Here is a 19,577-nt window from a genome sequence, read left to right on the forward strand (position 1 = left end):
CTCACCCTCTAACAGACTCTAACTCCCTCACTTACTCTGTTTACTTTCACTGGAATGGAAGCTTTGCAGGGTCGGGGATATTTCTGGGTTTTGCTCACTCTTGGACCCTAAGCACCGAGAGCACTGTCTGGCTCGCAGAGGAGCCCCAGACGTAATTTCTAGATGACTGTCCGCAGAACAGAATCTCCTAAGGGCCGGATAATTAACTTAAAGGAGCTGATGAACTTGCAAAGTCAGGATCTTGACCCAGACCCACACCCTCCTACCACAGCTGTCCACCTCCCCATATTAAACGTGTAGTCACCCCTCCCATCGTTTCCAGGGACGCACAGCTCAGCAGTGAACCCATGTCAAAGAGCTGCTGGGAGGTCATCGCACAACCAGCATTTAATGAGCACACTTACTAGGTCAGAGAGGAAGACAAATGCCGAGGATTAGCAAGTGCAGCTCATAAATTTCCAGGAGGGAGCTCAGCTCACACAGCTGAGTTTCCTTAAATAGCAATTCTTCTGTGTCAGCCAAGTGACCAAATTGGACTCCCTCAGGCCCCTGCACACCCCAGTGACGTGAGGAAACACCATTTTCCCTCATGTCCTAACTACCTAAGCCTCAAGGCACCTTGGCATCATGTAAAAGGAGTTCACGATGGTCACCTGAGTGACCTTGTTTCCTCCTGATAAAGCGAGAGACTTTGCCGGGAGACCGAGCTCCACTCACCAGGATGAAGACAGTGAAGAATATGACCACTATTGCCGCCGTGATGAACAGCTTTTTCCGGGGAAACACGGCAGCAGGAAGGAGAAACACCAGTGCGAAACAGATGGCCCCGCGGAGCCCACCGTAGGCAATGATGAACTGGTCCTTGAAGGTCAGAGGAATCGTCCGGAACCAGTTAATGGCCTGGGTCAGGACAAAGACACCTGAGAAGAAAAACAAAACCAAAGGAAACAGACTGTGTGAGGCCAGGACACAGGAACGTGAAGGCACATTTTCTAGGCTTCTGTTTCAGGGTAAAGTATATCCAAACAGGTCCCTTTCCTACCATCCTGCCCGCATTCCTCCTCCTGCCTCGCATCACTGGGCTCTTGGAATCAGAGACGCCAAGAGAGGTTAATTCCACTTAAAGGAAACGCATGAAAATACTCTGGGGAGGAAAGAGTATGTCAGGATGAGGGGAGAGGAGGAGAAACAGGAGAAGGGAGAGGCCGTGGAGAGCGAGGGGGTAGAGGAAGGAGATAAGAAAGACAAGAGCTCAAGACGAAGAAAAGAAGTAGCAGCAGCGGCCACAAAGGGGAGGGGCAGGAGGAAGGGCCCATCTCTCCACGCGCGACCCCCAGCGCTCACGCAGGGGACACGTGCTCATTACCCAGCGCCCTCCAGATCAGGCAGAAGGCCAGGGTGAAGCAGACGAAGGCCCAGTTCCACTCATGGTTCCTCCCCACGGTGGACACGCCCATGAAGATGAAGATCAGGGTCTCGCTGACGCTGCTCAGCATCTTCATGAAATACTTGATGGTCGTGTAGGATTTCTGAGACACGTTTTCTTCCACGTACTTATTCATGGTCATTGCGCAAGCTATGATTCTACAAGAAGAGAGGCAGCCTCAATTTAAACAGGGCAAGGGTCCTAATCAGAACATGAGTCAGCACTTAGCGAACTGGTGACTCCACCCTTCCACCCGTGACTACAGCACCATTGACTGAGTTTGGTAAGTGAATGTGATTTGCATCCTTGGAAACCCTACTTTCTCTAGAGGTCTTCATCGATACCCATGGCTCCAAGTGCCCGGCTCTACACAGCTTTCTAGCCTGGGGATGTGGACTTTGGCATCGTCAGCTATACTGCCAGTATCACAAATATAGATAAACGAGTCCATAATAAATTCAAAACCCATTATCTTCCTATAAAGCCAGTTCCATCTCCTCTATTCCTCTAGGGCCCCAAATGCTAAGCTATTGCTTAAAATTCTAAGCTTGAAATTATGGTCACATTGGAATTCTCTCTGCATCTCCTTGCTGCCCCCCTCACCATCTTACTGGTCACCAATTGTTTTCTAACCCTCATCCTGGATCTCTTGGACCCACCCACTCTTTTTTACCCCGATGCCTTAGTTCCGGGTCTCATTTCTACTTATCTACGATATCCACTTCTGGGAAATTCAAAACGTATTCACAGGCTCTGAAAATTCCTAGTGGAAAGAAACGGTTTTGCTTGTTTTCCCAGCACTTCCAAAACTCTGGGACCACAGAGGTCTTCATGTCCCTTTCCCTTGACATCTATCTTTTTTTAACTTTTATTTTACATTGGAACATAGTTGATTAACAATGTTGTGTTAGTTTCAGGTGTACAGAAAAGTGATTCAGTTATACATATATATGTATCTATTCTTTTTCAAATTCTCTTCCCATTTAGGTTGTTACAGAATATTGAGCAGAGTTCCCTGTGCTATACAGTAGGTCCTTGTTGGTTATCTATTTTAAATATAGTAGTGTGTGAGCTTCCCTGGTGGTGCAGTCGTTAAGAATCCGCCTGCCAATGCAGGGGACACGGGTTCGAGCCCTGGTCCAGGAAGATCCCACATGCCGCGGAGCAGCTAAGCCCATGCACCACAACTACTGAGCCTGCGCTCTAAAGCCTGCAAGCCGCAACTACTGAGCCCATGTGCCACAACTACTGAAGCCCGTGCGCCTAGAGCCCATGCTCCACAACAGGAGAAGCCACCACAATGAGAAGCCCACACACCACAACGAAGAGTAGAGCCCACTCGCTGCAACTAGAGAAAAGCCCGCAAGCAGCAACGAAGACCCAACGCAGCCACGAATAAATAAATAAATCTATAAAAAAATAAATAAATATAGTAGTATGTACATGTCAATCCCAAACTCCCTAACTATCCCTTCCCCCACCTTTCCCCGCTGCTAGCCATAAGTTCCTTCTCTGAGTCTGTTTCTGTTTTGTAAATAAATTCATTTGTATCATTTTTTTTCAGATTCTGCATATAAGCGATATCGTACGATAGTTGTCCTTTTCTGTCTGACTTCACTCAGTATGATAATCTCTAGGTCCATTCATGTTGCTGCAGATGGCATTATTTCATTCTTTTTGATGGCTGGGTAATATTCCATTGTCTATATGTACCACATCTATTATAATACCACACCTCTGCACAGTCTGGGGAAGGAAGGGCTCAGGATGCAGCCCAGACTCCTAGGCTGGGTGCCCGAAGCCCTTCACACTCTCCCCTCAGTGACAATTCCAGGTGCCCCGACCCCCGGCCCTCTCTCCATTGAGCACCCAGCACATGCTCAATGGTCTGTCATTTCCCAAAGGGGCCCTGCTCTGTGCTGTCTTCTTGGCTGGAATGTACCCCTGGCCAACTCAAAGGCCACCTACAGGGGGAAATTTAGTATGAGCTGGGTGATAGCTCATACCAGCCTCCATCTAAGGAGACACAGTTACTAGAAATTACCAAAAAGGCATCATTATCCAAGGGTGCTGGAGAATAAAACAGGACAGAATCTGAGTGAGCTGCCCGCCTTCCACTGAGCGATAACTGCGCCACGAGCTAATCGCTGGTCATGACCTTCTCAGAGCTCTAGAGCCGCAATGACCCTACGAGCTTTCCCCCAACCCCCTTCAACCACTGCACTTAGTCTCCCTTACCCTGAGATGTCTGATGTTTTACCAAAATCTTCCTACTCTAAGCATAAGGATAAGTACAAGAATGAAAATCTAAGGGCCTTCTGAGTTGAGACCTGAACAGGTGACCACGAATATATCTCATTGCAAGGAACCGACCTGTTCCTTCCATAGAAAACACGTTTATCTATTCTGTGCCGCCTATGAAAACAGAACAAAGACCCCCCCAAGCCAAGGACCATGCATTTGGCTCAACGTCCCTGCCCACAGAATGAGCAGGCGTTTCTTTCAGATGGATATGAGTGAGGAATGCGTAATTCCTGTGGCTCCCCAAACAGAGAGAACCTTATTAAATGGGCCAGTAAAATGCAGCAGCACCAACACACAGCAAAGCCTGCGAAGAGCTGCGGGCTTATCCAATGAGTCCACGTCTACAGAGCCTCCACTCTGCCAGGGGCGGTGCAAACGCTCTGTATGAGTTATGTCAGCAAACCTCCTTACAGGCCTCTGAGGCAAGTTCTGTCATGGTTCCCATTTTACGGATGAGAGAACAAAGGCAGACAGAGGTCCAGCGACTCAAGGTCACACAACTAATTGATGGTGGTGCCAGGATTTTAACCCAGGCAGTCTGACTCAAAGCCAGAGCTGTTAGGGACCTAACTCTCGCTCTTTTTTTTTTTTTTTTTTTGCAGTAGGCGGGCCTCTCACTGTTGTGGCCCCTCCCGTTGCGGAGCACAGGCTCCAGACGCGCGGGCTCAGCGGCCATGGCTCACGGGCCCAGCCGCTCCGCGGCATGTGGGATCCTCCCGGACCGGGGCTCGATTATCCCTGATGAAAGTGAGGCCCTCCTCCCCTGCCACGGCCGTGTGCATCCGTTCCCAATCACAAGCTCTTTCACTGGTTTCCTATGGCTGTGGTATTAGCAAATACTTAGTGGCTTAACAATAACACAGGTTTATCACCTTACACTTCCAGAGGTCATAAGTCCAAAACCATTTCATTCTCTTCTTGATCTGGGGCTAATGTCAAGGTGCCGACAGGACTGTGTTACTTCAGGAGGCTCTAGGGGAGAATCAGTTCCTTGCCTTTTCTACTTTCTGGAGGCTGCTCACATCCCGTGACTCGTGGCCCTGTCATGCTGACCTCTGCCTGCCTGGTCCCATCTCCTCTGACTCTGACCCTCCCGCCTTCCTCTCATAAGGACCCTTGTGATTTCATCCAGCCCACCCGATAATCCACTGTTCTCTCCCCATCTCAAGACCCTAACTTGATCACATTGGCGAAGTCCCCTCTGCCGTGCAGGGTAACATATCCCCAGCTTCTGGGGACTCAGACCTTTGGGGGCCATCCCTCAGCCAGCCACAGTGTTGTTGGCACTCACCTCCCTTGTGTGGTGGCCACGACCAAGGGCACATCCCCCGTGGGCCTGGTGACCGAAGCTAGCGGGAGCTCTGTCACACTGGCCTGACATGAAAGCCTGGACCCTCCCCCAGTACAGCGGGCAGTAGACACTGTGGACCAGAGTGGCAGGTGGCATCACTGCCAGCCACCACCTGAATACAAACCACTCGTTAACGGCATTTCTGAACATTTTCATCTTGCATATTTTGGCTCAATTCTTTTTTAATCAGACTTTAAAAAGTAAAAGTTGCCCAATACTAAGTAATGAGGGCAAAAGCCAGAAGAATCTGAATCATACTATGTATTATGAAGAAAAGACACATACACAGCAGCACACACTAATGAACCTTTCTTAAATGTTGCCAAGTTGAAAGTCTGTAACAGAACCAATGAGGGCCATCATTCTTTCTTGAATTCTCTTATCCCATGCAAAAGATGTTCTAAAATGATTTGACTATTAGGCATTTAAACTTAAGGACAAATATGGAGAATGACAAACACCAAAGTACGTACCACCCAGCTTTTTCCAATCACGTTTACTTTTAACAATAAAGCATCAGCTATAGAGTTGAAACCCCTACATTTCTCATACCACCTCTATTTCCCTCTGTCCCTCTTGGATTTGGATTTTTTGTTTATCATTCAAAAAGTGATCGTTAAAGGGCTAAAGAAACTTGCTTTTGCGTATGTGCTAATTATTTCCCCCTGAGATCACGTTCACATCGTTCACTGGGAAAGATATAAACCATACAGGCAAAACGTAATCTTCAGCCCATTAAATGAGAGATTAAACAAAAACTTCTATTCAGAAATTATTGAAAACTATAGCTTTGATGTAGGAATAAAAAAATACATGAATTATACATGACTGTTCACAGGATCATTTTCCATTGCTTTGTATCCTTAACATGACACCAGAGTGATACTCCTGTCTGCCAGACACCTCCCTGTAACTCAACACCACCTCTGAACAGCACAGGTGCGATCCTCCGGGGGAAAAACACCCTCAGCAGGTACCAGAGGCCGCAGAGCCCGGCAATGCCCTGTTCAGGAAATGCGGGTGTCTATGACGTGGATGCACAGAACAGGCTGGGGACGAATGTTTCAAAGGTCGCGTTCTGGTCCGTCATGTACAGCTCAGTGCACACAGCCTCTCAAGCAGAGGCCAGGAGGTGTTTCATTGCAAAGAGGGGTCTTTTCTGCTGTAGGATGCTCTAACCTCCATCAAAGCACCTCACCTTCAGTAACATCCTATGTACACAAAACTACAAATGAGTCAGTCTCCCTTCAATTAGGGAGGTACACACAATACCACAGTCTCCCTGGAAGACAGACTGCCCCTCTCCTGGATCATCACCTATAGCTGATAGTATTAACCATCACCATAAGTTTGACTCTCCTTCATTTTTCTAAAAGAATTATGAGACGCTTCTAGAGCTGGGGAATGGTGCAGACTGGAGCCTTACTGGGTCTGGAGCTCGTGGCCAGGAGTGCCTTGGGTAGGAGGTCACGTCATAGCAAATCCCAGTAGCACTGAAGCACGTACAGAGAGGGAAGATGTCTTTCTCCACCAAAGAGAACTCATGAAACTTTCACACCTGAAGCCCACAGCCTCTCTCCCTCATTCTGAACATCAGCGTGATACTAACCACACCAAAATTATAACCAAAATAACTCGTGACATTTTAGAAAACTCTAGATGAATTTCTTAACCCTAGAGCTCCTTCAAACATAAAACGACTGGTCTTCAGTATTCCCAGTCTGACCTTACTTGTATCAGTTCATGTCATTGAATCATCTTTCTCCCCGCTTTCCATGTAGGTCTCTCTGTCCTAATCTTCCAATTTAGTTCATGTGATCAGGAATAACAACTGGACATCAACCAATATCTTCTTAGCATCTACTCTGGGTCAAGTTCTGGGCTGGGATCTAGGAAGACGGAAGCAAATAAGAGGCAACTTCTACTCCCAAGAGTTTGTGGTCTAAGAGGAGAAAGAGTCATGGAAAGGTAATTGTAACACAGCATGGCAAGCGCCAGAAACGGAGAAGGGGAAGGATGCTTTGGGAGCATAGGAAAGGAAGTCATTGCTCCTGCCACAAAAGAGGGGACATTTGAGCAGAATCTTCATGGGTAAGTGAGAGCTCCCCGAGCAGGAAGAAGAGGTAAATGATCCAGAAAAAGAAGAGGGCACATTCAGAGCCATGAACAGGTTGGTATATTCAGGGACCTGAAGAACTGACTCTGCTGCAGGGGGGAGAGAGGAGGAGAAGGTTAACAGGTGAGGACACGGAAGTTAGGGGCCAGGTAATGACATGTGACATAACTCTTACGTGTTATGCTTAGGAGTCGATTGTATAGGCTGGTGGGGAAAATGAGAGATTATATATTCCACCAAGTAATTAATGTTTATCTCCCCAAACCAACTGGAAGCTTCATGGGGGGAAAAGTGTCATCAGTGCTTATGACAGTGCCTGGCACCTCATTAATGTGTTTTGAATCGATGATGACATGGATCTAGGGATGGATTACTCATCGGAACGGTGGTGTGTCGTGGACAGATTTGCATTCTAGAAAGAGAACTCTGAAGGACATGTGGAGGACAGATCTGGAGGGGAAAGACCTAGAGCTTGGAGTCAATTTGTTTCCCGCAGTGGTTTTTCGTTTGGTTTTCAAAATCCATCGCAGCACCTGGCCCGTATAACCTCCCAGAAAAGGTCTATGTTTGGACAGGTGTTAGGTTCCATTCCGTGGGCCCACGTGGAGGTAAGGTTCATATAGAATGCACTGGGGCCCTCTGCTTTGTTATTATCTTGCCTCACATGGTGGTTTAACATAAATGTAGGGTGATTATCACCAATTTAGAGACAGAGAAGCTAAAGCACTATAATTAGCGGTTTTTACATTCACCGGCAATTGAGGTTTTCTTCATCACTGTATCACTCTCAATGCAGCATACAAAAAATTCAGGCCAGCTAATACTGTCTCAACGGTCTTCCGGGGGGAAACAGACTTTCTATGCAGATAATATGTCACTGGACTATCTTCTGAACAGAAAATTCCAACTAACACTTTTTTCTATAGTACTCCACGACTCCACCCCGGCAGCCAATGAATCGATGTTCACGTCTATGATGTTCACTTCCTCTCCACAAGAACCCACACTGAGAGAGCAGGGGCTACCCTTCTTCCACAGGTAGCATGGCTCCCTGCATGCAGCGGTACCAAGCGTATGTTCGCCTGATGCTGGCTGAGTCTAGCTTAACGGAGATCCACAGCCCTTCACTAGGCAGTCGGCATCTGTAGAACCAAAGGGAACGGCACCCATAAAGATGGCGGGCAGTGAAGGCAGAGTTCTGGTTGTGAAGATAAAACATACACATACCTTGTCTGTGTTCCCTTACCTATGGTGTAGCCATGACTCGGTTCATTCCGTTTATAAATACTAGTACTTTAGTTTTTTTGAAGAGTGGTCAATTCTCTAATTTCGATTCCCACGTTAGACCTGTTCTGTAATCTGAACTGTGAAGAATTAGAACTGAGCCGACAGAAAGAATGTTGCAAAATTCTTTCATGCCTACTCCATGCCTGTGCGTGATCTTAAAAAGTATGGATTCAGTTGCAGGAAAATACAGCCCAAATAACAGTTGCACATTCCCCATAAAGACTTTGCCAAACATAAAAGCATACTCTACCAATCAGTGCCAAGCATTAGCAAAGATGAAGAACAATTAAAAAGCTTTCTCTGTATTGATTAAAGCCAGGTCTGTGGTGACTCAGGGTACACTGTATGTTCTCAGAATAAAGTACTCACTCATGTGAGGTAAATTAATTATTCCAGGGCACGAATTTACTATACAATGGGTTGCCTCTTCCAGGAAACCTGACAACCAAGAGAAAGTGAGTTTGACATATGAGAAAATTTTTTTATAAATTCTTTTTCAAAGAAATATCCAACCACCAAAACTGAACAACCTCTCTTAAAATACCAAAATGAAATAAATTCAAATAAGTACAGATGCTTGATTATTCATGCAGTCTTGCCCATTTCATGGATTTTCCACATCTCGTGTTTTTTTCTACTTTAGATGCTTTCAATTCAACTACTGTTTGTAGCTCGTTTCCTGCCTCCTAAAGCAAGCATGGTTTTGTGGAAAGAACACATAAGAGATCACAGCTCAGGGTCAAAAGTGTGATGAAACACAAGGCATCAAGGGACCCGCGGCATCCACTGACTCTAGTTGGGGACTGTTGACAAAGGCATGAGAGGCAGGAAGACTGGACCAAGACCTTGATGATGGAATTAAAGTTTTCCAGCTGGGGCTTCCCTGGTGGCGCAGTGGTTGAGAGTCCGCCTGCCAGTGCAGGGGACGTGGGTTCGTGCCCCGGTCCGGGAGGATCCCACGTGCCGCGGAGCGGCTGGGCGGCGGGGCCCGTGAGCCATGGCCGCTGAGCCTGCGCGTCCAGAGCCTGTGCTCCGCAATGGGAGAGGCCACAGTGAGAGGCCCACGTACCGCAAAAAAAAAAAAAAAAAACCAGAAAAGGGAATTATTCTTGGAAATTATACCGTATTTACATTTCTGTTTATAATCCTATTTTTCACCTTGGCCTACATATAACTAGAAAATAACTTTAGCCTTATTATTGCTTAGCCTTCAGAGTCTGAAAGACGAACGTGCCACTTTAAATTGTAAGCTCTAGACCAAGAGCAATGTAGTGATGACTTGATCATCAAATCACTTTCTACAGTATGCTTGAAACACAGGCCAGCAGTAATATAATCATTTTCAGATAAAGACAAAGACCAGTCAAGAAACAGTCAGAAAAGCAAAGTGATGGCAGAATCAAACAGCAAAAACGAATGGTGAGCTCTACGGAGCAAAGCTAACAGAGGTACGATACAAGTCATATATGTAATCTTCAAGTTCCTAATAGTCATGGTTAAAAAATGTAAAAAGATGCTGGTGAAGGCAACTTTCATAATATGTTTACTTAATGCAACAGATCTAATACACTGTCATTTCAACATGCAAGCCATATAAAAAACATTAATGAGATATTCTACAATCTCTTCCTACTAAATCTTAAAAATCTGATGTCTATTTTACACTTAGAACACACCTCAAGTTAGACTGGCCACACTTTAAGCGCTCAAAAGCCACATGTAGCACATGACCACAAGAGTGGACTACACTCAGGAAAACAAAAAAAGTGGCCGTCCACCGGTTTTGTTCCTCCTTCAAAAAACCAAGCAAATACTGGAGTTTACCAGCTGAATCTATTTCATTAGAAGTTTAAACCATCAAAATAAATGAAAATAAGTTCCCAAATCATTTACACTAATCTGGGTAAATACTGTGTGATCTCACGTATCTGGTATCTAAAAAAAGCAACGTCACAGAAACAGAGAGTCAACTGGTGGTTGCCAGGGGCTTGCAGGGGTTGTACGGGAAACAGGTAACAGTGGTCACAGGCTACAAACTTCCAATTATAAGATGAATAAGTTCTGGGATCTAAGGGGCAGCATGGTGACTGGAAAATCCTGGATGTGATGGTACATTCGATAGTACAGGCAGTTAACAATACTGTATTGTGTACGTGAAAGTTCTCACCACACACACACAAAGAAGGGTAGCTACGTGAGGTGATGAACGTGTCAGCTAACTTTATGGCGGTGATCCTTTTGCAATATACATATATTATCTAATCATCACGTTTTTACACCTTAAACTTACACAATGAGGTGTGTCAATCACATCTCAATAAAGCTAGGGGAAAAAAAAGGGTTATAATTGCAAATTCCTTCCTGACTTTTCTAGTTTTGCCCTGCAGGTGAGGCAAAATTATACAAAAGAAAACAAAAGATAGGTGAGTCACCATTAAAAATATAATACAGTTTTGTTTGTTTCTTTTTCACGTTTTTCCTGAATGTGTCCAGAAAATTAAGGGAGATACGATTTGTCTTTTTTCTATTGTTTAACTAATTTCCTGCCTCAGTTTACTATCTTCCTCCCTTACCCACTGCCCCCGTGCCATTTAGTGTTTGAGGTGGTCATATAAGGGTTTTTTTAAAATATTTTATTTTGGCAGTTTTGAAATACATACTGTTCTTCCACTTTCATAGGTTTGTTATTTTACAATTTGATTTAACTTAAATAGAACTGAATTGGTCACTGTAAAAACTCAGCCTTTTTGTTTTTGTTTTTGTTGTTTTGCTGCACCACACAGCACGCGGGGTGCAGGATCTTAGTTCCCTGACCAGGGATCGAACCTGGGCCCCCTGCAGTGGAAGCGCAGAGTCTTAACCACCAGATCACCAGGGAAGTCCCCATATAAGATTTTAAAGCGGTCAGTTCTGACCAGTGAGAGCTATCGGTGAAGGCATACAGCATCATCAAAAACAAAACTTTTATTTGCCAAGATAATATAAGGTACAAAGAGACGGTGAACAGAGCACGAGACCCAGAGCCATAGATGGAAGCCTGCGTTATGGTCCCCTCTCTCCTTTCCCTCCAAACTCTACCTCCCTGCTGTTCTACGTGATGTGCAGGCATGCACAGCCACCCCCCAGCACCTGGACTTAGCCCTGGCCTAAAGCATCGTCTCTACCTGTCCTGCTCCAAGAGCCCCAGCTGGCCTGCAGTGAAGCCAACAGCTACTCTGCACGCAGGCTGCAGGATTAAGCCAACTCTTATGCAACTGACTCAGTCTTTAATAGCCATTTCTTCTAAAAGAAAATTTTTTTTTGTTTCAGGGGAAGATGTGGGTGTTAGGTTAGGGGTGAATTTGAAGTTTAAAGCTCCAACTAGAAATAAGATGATGTGGCCTGCTCTCTGTTTGTTTCAGGCTTTAAGACTAATTCGATTTACATGGAGGCCAGGCCAGAGACTAGGTGATGACTGATGACTTGTGTGCAGACTAGCATTTATCCAGGTTGTGTTATCCAGATTGCTTTGTTAAAGTTCCAGGTCACCTTCTCACATGGAGCAAAACACCCAGTAAACATGAGAAAAGCCTAGGGAAAATTAATTAAAGACACCTGTCTTACGCTCAAAATAAACAAATGATCAAACATGCTTTGGATCATGTTTTATGAATGTCTTGAAATGTCACGTGCTCTTTTCTTTCCCCCCATATTTTGAGAAGACCGGTAAACGTGAACTAGTCATCGTGGCCTGTAGGGCTCTGGTTTTGTACGACTGTATCTTGAAGAGATGGTCTTCTAACTGCTACACCTGGTGGGCAAACCAGGAGCAACCAGAAGAAGCAGCTACAAGATGGCCAGCAAAAGCATGCTTTCTTATTGTTCTCAAAGTTTTCAACAGATGACAATCACCAATTCCTACACAGGAAGACAGGAAAGAAAGGGGACATGATCTTCACAGCCTCAGCAGTGACCGCTTCCGAACAGAGAGCGCAGCCCTGCTCCTTTATCCCTGAGCCCGGCATTCTGGAAATTCCTGTGAAAGTCTCATTTTTAAAATGTCATTGAAAGGTGCTTGTCTTTATTTTTTTTATTTTTTTTACATCTTTATTGGAGTATAATTGCTTTACAATGGTGTGCCAGTTTCTGCTTTATAACAAAGTGAATCAGTTATACATATATATATGTTCCCATATCTCTTCCCTCTTGCATCTCCCTCCCTCCCACCCTCCCTATCCCACCCCTCTAGGCGGTCACAAACCACCTAGCTGATCTCCCTGTGCTATGCGGCTGCTTCCCACTAGCTATCTATTTTACGTTTGGTAGTGTATATATGTCCATGCCACTCTATCACTTTGTCACAGCTTACCCTCCCCCTTCCCATGTCCTCAAGTCCATTCTCTACGTCTGTGTCTTTATTCCTATCCTGCCCCTAGGCTCATCAGAACCTTTTTGTTTTTTAGATTACATATATATGTGTTAGCATACAGTATTTGTTTTTCTCTTTCTGACTTACTTCTCTCTGTATGGCAGACTCTAGGTCTATCCACCTCATTACAAATAGCTCAATTTCGTTTCTTTTTATGGCTGAGTAATATTCCATTATAGACATTTTTCCGAAGAAGATATACAGACTGCCAACAAACACATGAAAGGATGCTCAACATCATTAATCATTAGAGAAATGCAAATCAAAAGTACAATGAGATATCATCTCACACCAGTCAGAATGGCCATCATCAAAAAATCTAGAAACAATAAATGCTGGAGAAGGTGTGGAGAAAAGGGAACCCTCTTGCACTGCTGGTGGGAATGTGAATTGGTACAGCCACTATGGGAACAGTATGGAGGTTCCTTAAAAAACTACAAATAGAACTACCATATGACCCAGCAATCCCACTACTGGGCATATACCCTGAGAAAACCATAATTCAAAAAGAGTCATGTTCCAAAATGTTCATTGCAGCTCTATTTACAATAGCCCGGTGCTTGTTTTTATTGTTAGAGTGGATACTGGGACATATCCTGGACGGGCCTGTTAACTGGAGACCCAGGGCTCAGGCCTCACCCTACAGCCATGGTTTTTGCCCACCAGGGCGTCACTTTGCTCATTCATAAGATGGAACTGGTAATTACCATTTCCTACTTTCTTTGCAATAATGCTGCTAGAATAATTGAAACAGCAAATCGAAAATATTTTAAGTGTCCTCTAGAGAAGAAAGACTAAGGAATTATCAACCCATGAAAACAGAACTAAAGAATATTGGGTGCCTGCTGTCCTATCAGGAGGATGTGGCCATTTTTTTTTAATTCGTAGAGCACAGCAAAGAGAAATCAGTATTTCCCGGCAGGCTGCCGGCTGCTGTGGGGACCAAGCATCTCCCTCTTCAGGACGGTGGGTTTTCAGCATCCCATGCCTGGATCCCAGGGCAATGTACCAGGTGAGGACCAGAAAGGTGCCTGATGCCCACAAGAGGGAACAGAGTCCCAGCTCAGTTCATGTCGGTGTGGATCTGAACTTAGGAATCCCTTAGGCGTCTGTTAGTGTCCTTGGGTAAGGGGGATGATGGGAATCATTTTTGTTTTATCCCTGCGTAGTTTTCTGAACATAAAGTTCAAAACACGTGAGCCAAGACACAAATTTCTAAAATCAGTGCTATGAGTCCCCTCTCCAACCCCAACTATAGAGCTGTGATACTCGAAGGGTCCAATGCTATTGAGGCGTGAGGGGTCTTGTTTGAGAGACTAGAGACTTTCCCTTAACTTTAGCTCTAGAGCTGTGGAAACGCACTCTGACGCACGCACACGCACACACACACATGCACACGTACACACTTTCCCTACTACAACAACTTATCCCAGTATAGAAATGAGCAGAAAGATATTAGAAAATTAGAAAACAGGAACTTTCATCTACCCCCTAGTGTTTGAAGCTAAAACTCTCCTGAACACACAGGAACACGTGGACACAAATAATTCCTTAACGTTAAATTAAGAATTGAACTATTAGGAGAGGCCACAAAGGGGAAAGAAAACCTAAGACTGTCCAGAAGCCAGCTCTCCAAACAGCTTCTAAGACAAAGAACGAGAAGACAGGTGGAACTCCACCTCCTATTAATTTACTTGTTGTCAGTGAAGATCATATCAGATCACAAGTTCATGACAAAAAACCAACAGCAGTGACAGCAGGCTTTGTGGATGCCAGGATACACTGCTTCCAACATCTTTCCAAAGAAATCAAAATGCTGGAATCCTGCCCAGTGCTTTCCTACCTACAACTAACACAACACTGTAAAGCAACTATACTCCAATAAATTTTTTTTAATTTACATAGAGTAAAATTCACTTTTCTTTGGTATAGAGTTCTGTGAAGTGAGATAAATGCATACAGTTGTAGAACCTTCACTACAATCAAGATATAGAACAGTTTTATCACTCCCACAAATTCTCTCATTCTGCCCCCTCCTAGTCAACCCTTCTCTTCATGTCCATCCTCTGGAAATCACTTATCTGTTTTGTCTCTATAGTTCTGCCATTCTCAAAATATCTTATAACTGGAATCACACTGAATTTATCCTTCGGAATCTGAGTTCTCTCACTGAGCAATATATATCTGAGATTTATCCATGTTGTTGCATATGTTAATAGTTCATTACTTTTTATTGCTGAGTGGGATTCCATTGTACACATGTACCATAATTAATTTATTCATTCACCAGATGAAAGACATCTGAGTTGTTTCTAGGTTTCGGTGATTATGAATAAAGCTGCTGTAAACTTTCACACACACACACAAGAACAAGACACTGCATTTTGAACCCAGACCCATCTTCTGCTCTACAGAAAGATGTTTCTTTTACATCAGACTTTTGTATCAACTACCTGCTCATTACATGATCTCATTCTAAGACAGGCTGCCCAAGAGTCCACCCAGGACAAAGTTGAAGCACAGGGGCATCGGAAAGGCATTAAGAAGAGGAAGGAAGAAGGCGAGAGGGATGGAGAAGTGGGAGAGAGGGGAGGACAAACCCTGGGAGGACCAGGTTTCACGCTCCACACTCTTACAAATTCAGAGAGACGTGCTGCAACCCTTCTCTCAGCTCCCCAGCTGTCTGACCCCTCTGCCGACTTCCCTTTCCCTGTGGCTCCCATTTCTCTTAAACAAAAAGGGGCTCTTCCGTTCGCCTGCCGATGCAGGGGACGTGGGTTCGTGCCCCGGTCCGGGAAGATCCCACATGCCGCGGGGCGGCTGGGCCCGTGAGCCATGGCCGCTGAGCCTGCGCGTCCGGAGCCTGTGCTCCGCAATGGGAGAGGCCACAGCAGGGAGAGGCCCGCGTACCGCAAAAACAAACAAACAAACAAAAAGAGACTCTTCTGAGCATGCTCAGAAGTCACGTGCCTTCACTCCCATTAACCTTAACACCTGCTTTTAAACGGTAAAAGAAGATGCCATCAGCGTGAAGTACGATAGGAATTTCTACACTCGGTACAAGTTAAATGCGGAAGAATGACGAGTTCTATAAAAGAGGTGTCCGTGGATGTGCAATGTTAATTACATCAGGACACCGATGCCCGGGACCGACATCCTCCAGCAAGGACAGTGAATACAGCGTGGAAGCGCACACAGTGCACTTTCCAAAGGGCGGACATGCACGTCTGTGATGTACCCCATACAGAGACAACACACACGGTCAGGTTTTGAAGACCACGCTAATCACCCCACCCTAGGAAACAAGGGTGTGACTTCTGAGAACAAACGCACTTCGACGCAAATCTGTCCCTTCGTTCGCTCTCACAGCATTAACAGGGGTACATGGTAAAATGCAAAAGTGTTTAAATCTCCTGGAATATTTCATGTAATTGTTAACATAATTTTAGTGCACTCACTGTGTGCTATGGCAGTATTCGTGTCAATGCAATAAGGGACTTTTCTGTGCACTAAGCTGTACGGTAAATGTTTACTTTGAAGTTGTGGACAAAAGTGAGGTTTTTCATCTGCCAACAAACCACAGTAGAGAACTAGCCGTGCAGTTTCCCAGGAATACGTGGCCCCATTTTTCCCTGACGTCCTAATTCCCAGAGCAAGGAAAGCCCTGATCCCGTCTTTGCAGGAGGTCGGGGACGTGAGGCATCACGAGCTCTGTGGACTCTGGGCCCCCCCAGACATTTCTAAGCAGAGACATCCCAGCACGCCAACCCCATCCAACACTTCACCTGTCCTCCCCACACTCTGGACAAGCATATTTAGATAACTCTGTGAGGGTTCTAGAACTTTTACATATGCACTCGGTTGAAATATATTCAAGGTTCTTACACCAACCATTGCTACAATACTGCTGGGAAACTAGACACAAAGTCCCTGCCCTGTAATCTTTGCAGAGACCTTGTCACCAGCTGATCGGACACTTTCAATGACACCAGTCAAAGAACAGTGAGGAAACTGGAGGTCATACAAAAATGATATGAATAGCCACCAGGAAGGCACTGCACGTTTCATTACTGGGTCAGACTGGATTAATACAGTGCTTTATTTAGGTTCCCTGGGATACAGAAAACCACACAACCTTCTAACACATGGCTTTCACTACAGTGGGTTCCACTCTCCTCGTGCAGGGAGACAAACCTCATCTGCTGCTGCTATGAAAGTGGTGGTGCGGGGCAAAAGCAAAGCAATCCTTAATCAAAGCATCACCTAAATCAGGGCGCAAGAGAAAACTTCAGGAAGAACTAGACCTACATTTACAACACAAAACTCTAAATAGCGAAGCAGGCCCCAGCAGGAGAGCTTAACATGTATTAAGCTGTAAATAAATATTTGTCAAAATTAAAACTTTTTTTTTTTTTTTTTTGGCCACAAGGCTTGAGGGATCTTAGCTCCCTGACCAGGGATCGAACCCAGGCCCCCAACAGTGGAAGTGTGGAGTCTTAGCCACCGGATTGCCAGGGAATTCCCCCAAATTAAAACTTTGAAAGGCATTCCATTAGTAAGCATTTCTCACTGGCCCTATACAAGGTGTGACCATAATATGACAGGCTTATTCTTGGAAGCTGTAGAAACATCCACACCCAACAAGTACCCTCCTTCAAAGTGACCCTCCAACGGCTAAAACTGGATCCAAACGCTACCGGCCACTCGTACAACCTTTTGAGAACATCCTTCCAAATCAGTTAGTGAACGATACACAACTGTGTCGTTAATAAATAATTTCTTGCTTTATCCACTTCTTGCTTTATAACCATACCTCTTTCTTTAAGAAGCTGAACTCAAAGTACACGACGGCGTGCCTTATTCACTGAATTTTGCTTTGAATGATGTAAAGCTATGATCTCACATCAAATCTATCATACAGAGCGAAGGTTCTCTACTACTAACATCGTTCAAAGGAACTGACATAAGCAATTCCAGAATTCCAGACGAAGTTTGGGGGATACAGCCTGGGTGGAGTTAGTGGACCTGAGCAACACTGAATGGGCATCAGACTCAGAGAATTCTTGGTGCCTGGCCATCCACCCCAGCACTTTATTGTCTTATTTCATGAGATCCAAGAGGTCACTTTTAAGGCTTCCATTTTAGCACCAGATCACTTGCCTACACTTTTTTTTTTTTTTTGGCCGCATGCGGGATCTTAGTTCCCAGACCAGGCATCGAACCCGGGCCCCCTGCAGTGGAAGCACAGAGTCTCAACCACTGGACCGCCAGGGAAGTTCCGCTTTAGGATACATCTAGCTGATCCATACTTTCATTTTTTTGAAACAAAGAGTAATGAAAATCTACTTTTAATTTTTCTTAAAAGAATTCAAGAACATCTCCTCTTTTACATAACGTATTCAACTTTCACATCGCAGCTTAGGATACATGAATTCCACGAAATGCCACCAAGTGCTTTTAACAAGGAGTTCGATACTTACGCCATGATGCCCGACAGGTGGAACATCTCGGCTGTGATGTAGGACAAGTAGCTGTACAGGAAGACGAAGAGCGGTTCGATCACGCGGATGTTGTGTGTGAAGCGAGTGGTAAACGCCGCGATGAAGCCCAGGAAGACGCCGATCAGCACGCCGCCGATCCCCACGACGAAGAAGTTGGCGATTCCGGCAAACACGTCGATGGTCTCGATGGTCTTCATCTGACAGAAGGACTTGAACAGGTTGTACAAGACCTGTGGGAGAGGCAGAGGGCACGTCAGGACCCCCCAACTTCCCCGACATCCTCACGGCCCCAGAAATCTTCCTGCCTCCTAACAAGGGCGTGTCTTCTGTGCCCCAAAGTGGACGATCAGTGGAAGTGACTGGGCATCTCTTTTTTTTTTTTTTTTTTTTTTTGCGGTACGCGGGCCTCTCACTGCTGTGGCCTCTCCCGTTGCGGAGCACAGGCTCCGGACGCGCAGGCTCAGCGGCCATGGCTCATGGGCCCAGCCGCTCCGCGGCATGTGGGATCTTCCCGGACTGGGGCATGAACCCGTGTCCCCTGCATCGGCAGGCGGACTCAACCACTGCGCCACCAGGGAAGCCCGTCTTTATCTCACATTTTAACAGTGCATTTAATAGCTGCAAACAAAAAGCACTGATGAAAGTGTGTCATCAAGAAAACTATTTCTAGACGTGAGAGAGAGGAAACTTCAAAGTTATTTACGTGACCTACTGCTAAAACATCACTTTTCGGATCCTAAAGGATTATTTTAAACGGCTTGGTTGCCCTTCAACATACCCTGCTTGCGTTGCCGATGCTTGGGAAGGAGTATGTCACAGAGAAAGCTTGTCGGTGCTGGCTGTGAATTTAGGGACACTTCAAGGCCCCTGTTGTGGGGTTGCACCATGGAAGGGACCCACCCATCCATACAGGTCCCCTCCCTGAAGACATCCTCCTCCCAGGTCACTGAGGTCCTTGCCCCGCCCACACATGCACCTCTGGTGAAACACAAGACCTGATGGGGTTTTCTTCAAGCCAAGAGACAGCAACCAGTGTGTGTGTGTGTGTGTGTGTGTGTGTGTGTGTGTGTGTGTGTGTGTGTGTATCTACTATAACTTCATGCACATGTGTCCTTCTAAAATGACGAGACTACACTGTTGCTTGGTTTCTGAAAAATTTACACAGTCTTTTACATAGTTTAATT

At 45.4% G+C, this 19,577-nt stretch overlaps 1 protein-coding gene across 1 annotated transcript in view; it reads right to left on the reverse strand.

The window, feature by feature from the left end:
* Positions 1-19,577, reverse strand: part of SLC9A2 (solute carrier family 9 member A2) — an 87,099-nt gene that overhangs the window by 26,830 nt on the left and 40,692 nt on the right. The window contains exons 3-5 of the mRNA XM_067704049.1: positions 18,373-18,623; positions 1,367-1,584; positions 718-920 (exon numbers count right to left, since the gene is read on the reverse strand). Coding sequence (XP_067560150.1) covers positions 718-920; positions 1,367-1,584; positions 18,373-18,623 — 672 coding nt within the window. The remainder of the gene's footprint in view (positions 1-717; positions 921-1,366; positions 1,585-18,372; positions 18,624-19,577) is intronic.

Source organism: Pseudorca crassidens, chromosome 14 (genome assembly GCF_039906515.1).
Source record: "Pseudorca crassidens isolate mPseCra1 chromosome 14, mPseCra1.hap1, whole genome shotgun sequence".
Lineage (NCBI taxonomy): Eukaryota > Metazoa > Chordata > Mammalia > Artiodactyla > Delphinidae > Pseudorca > Pseudorca crassidens.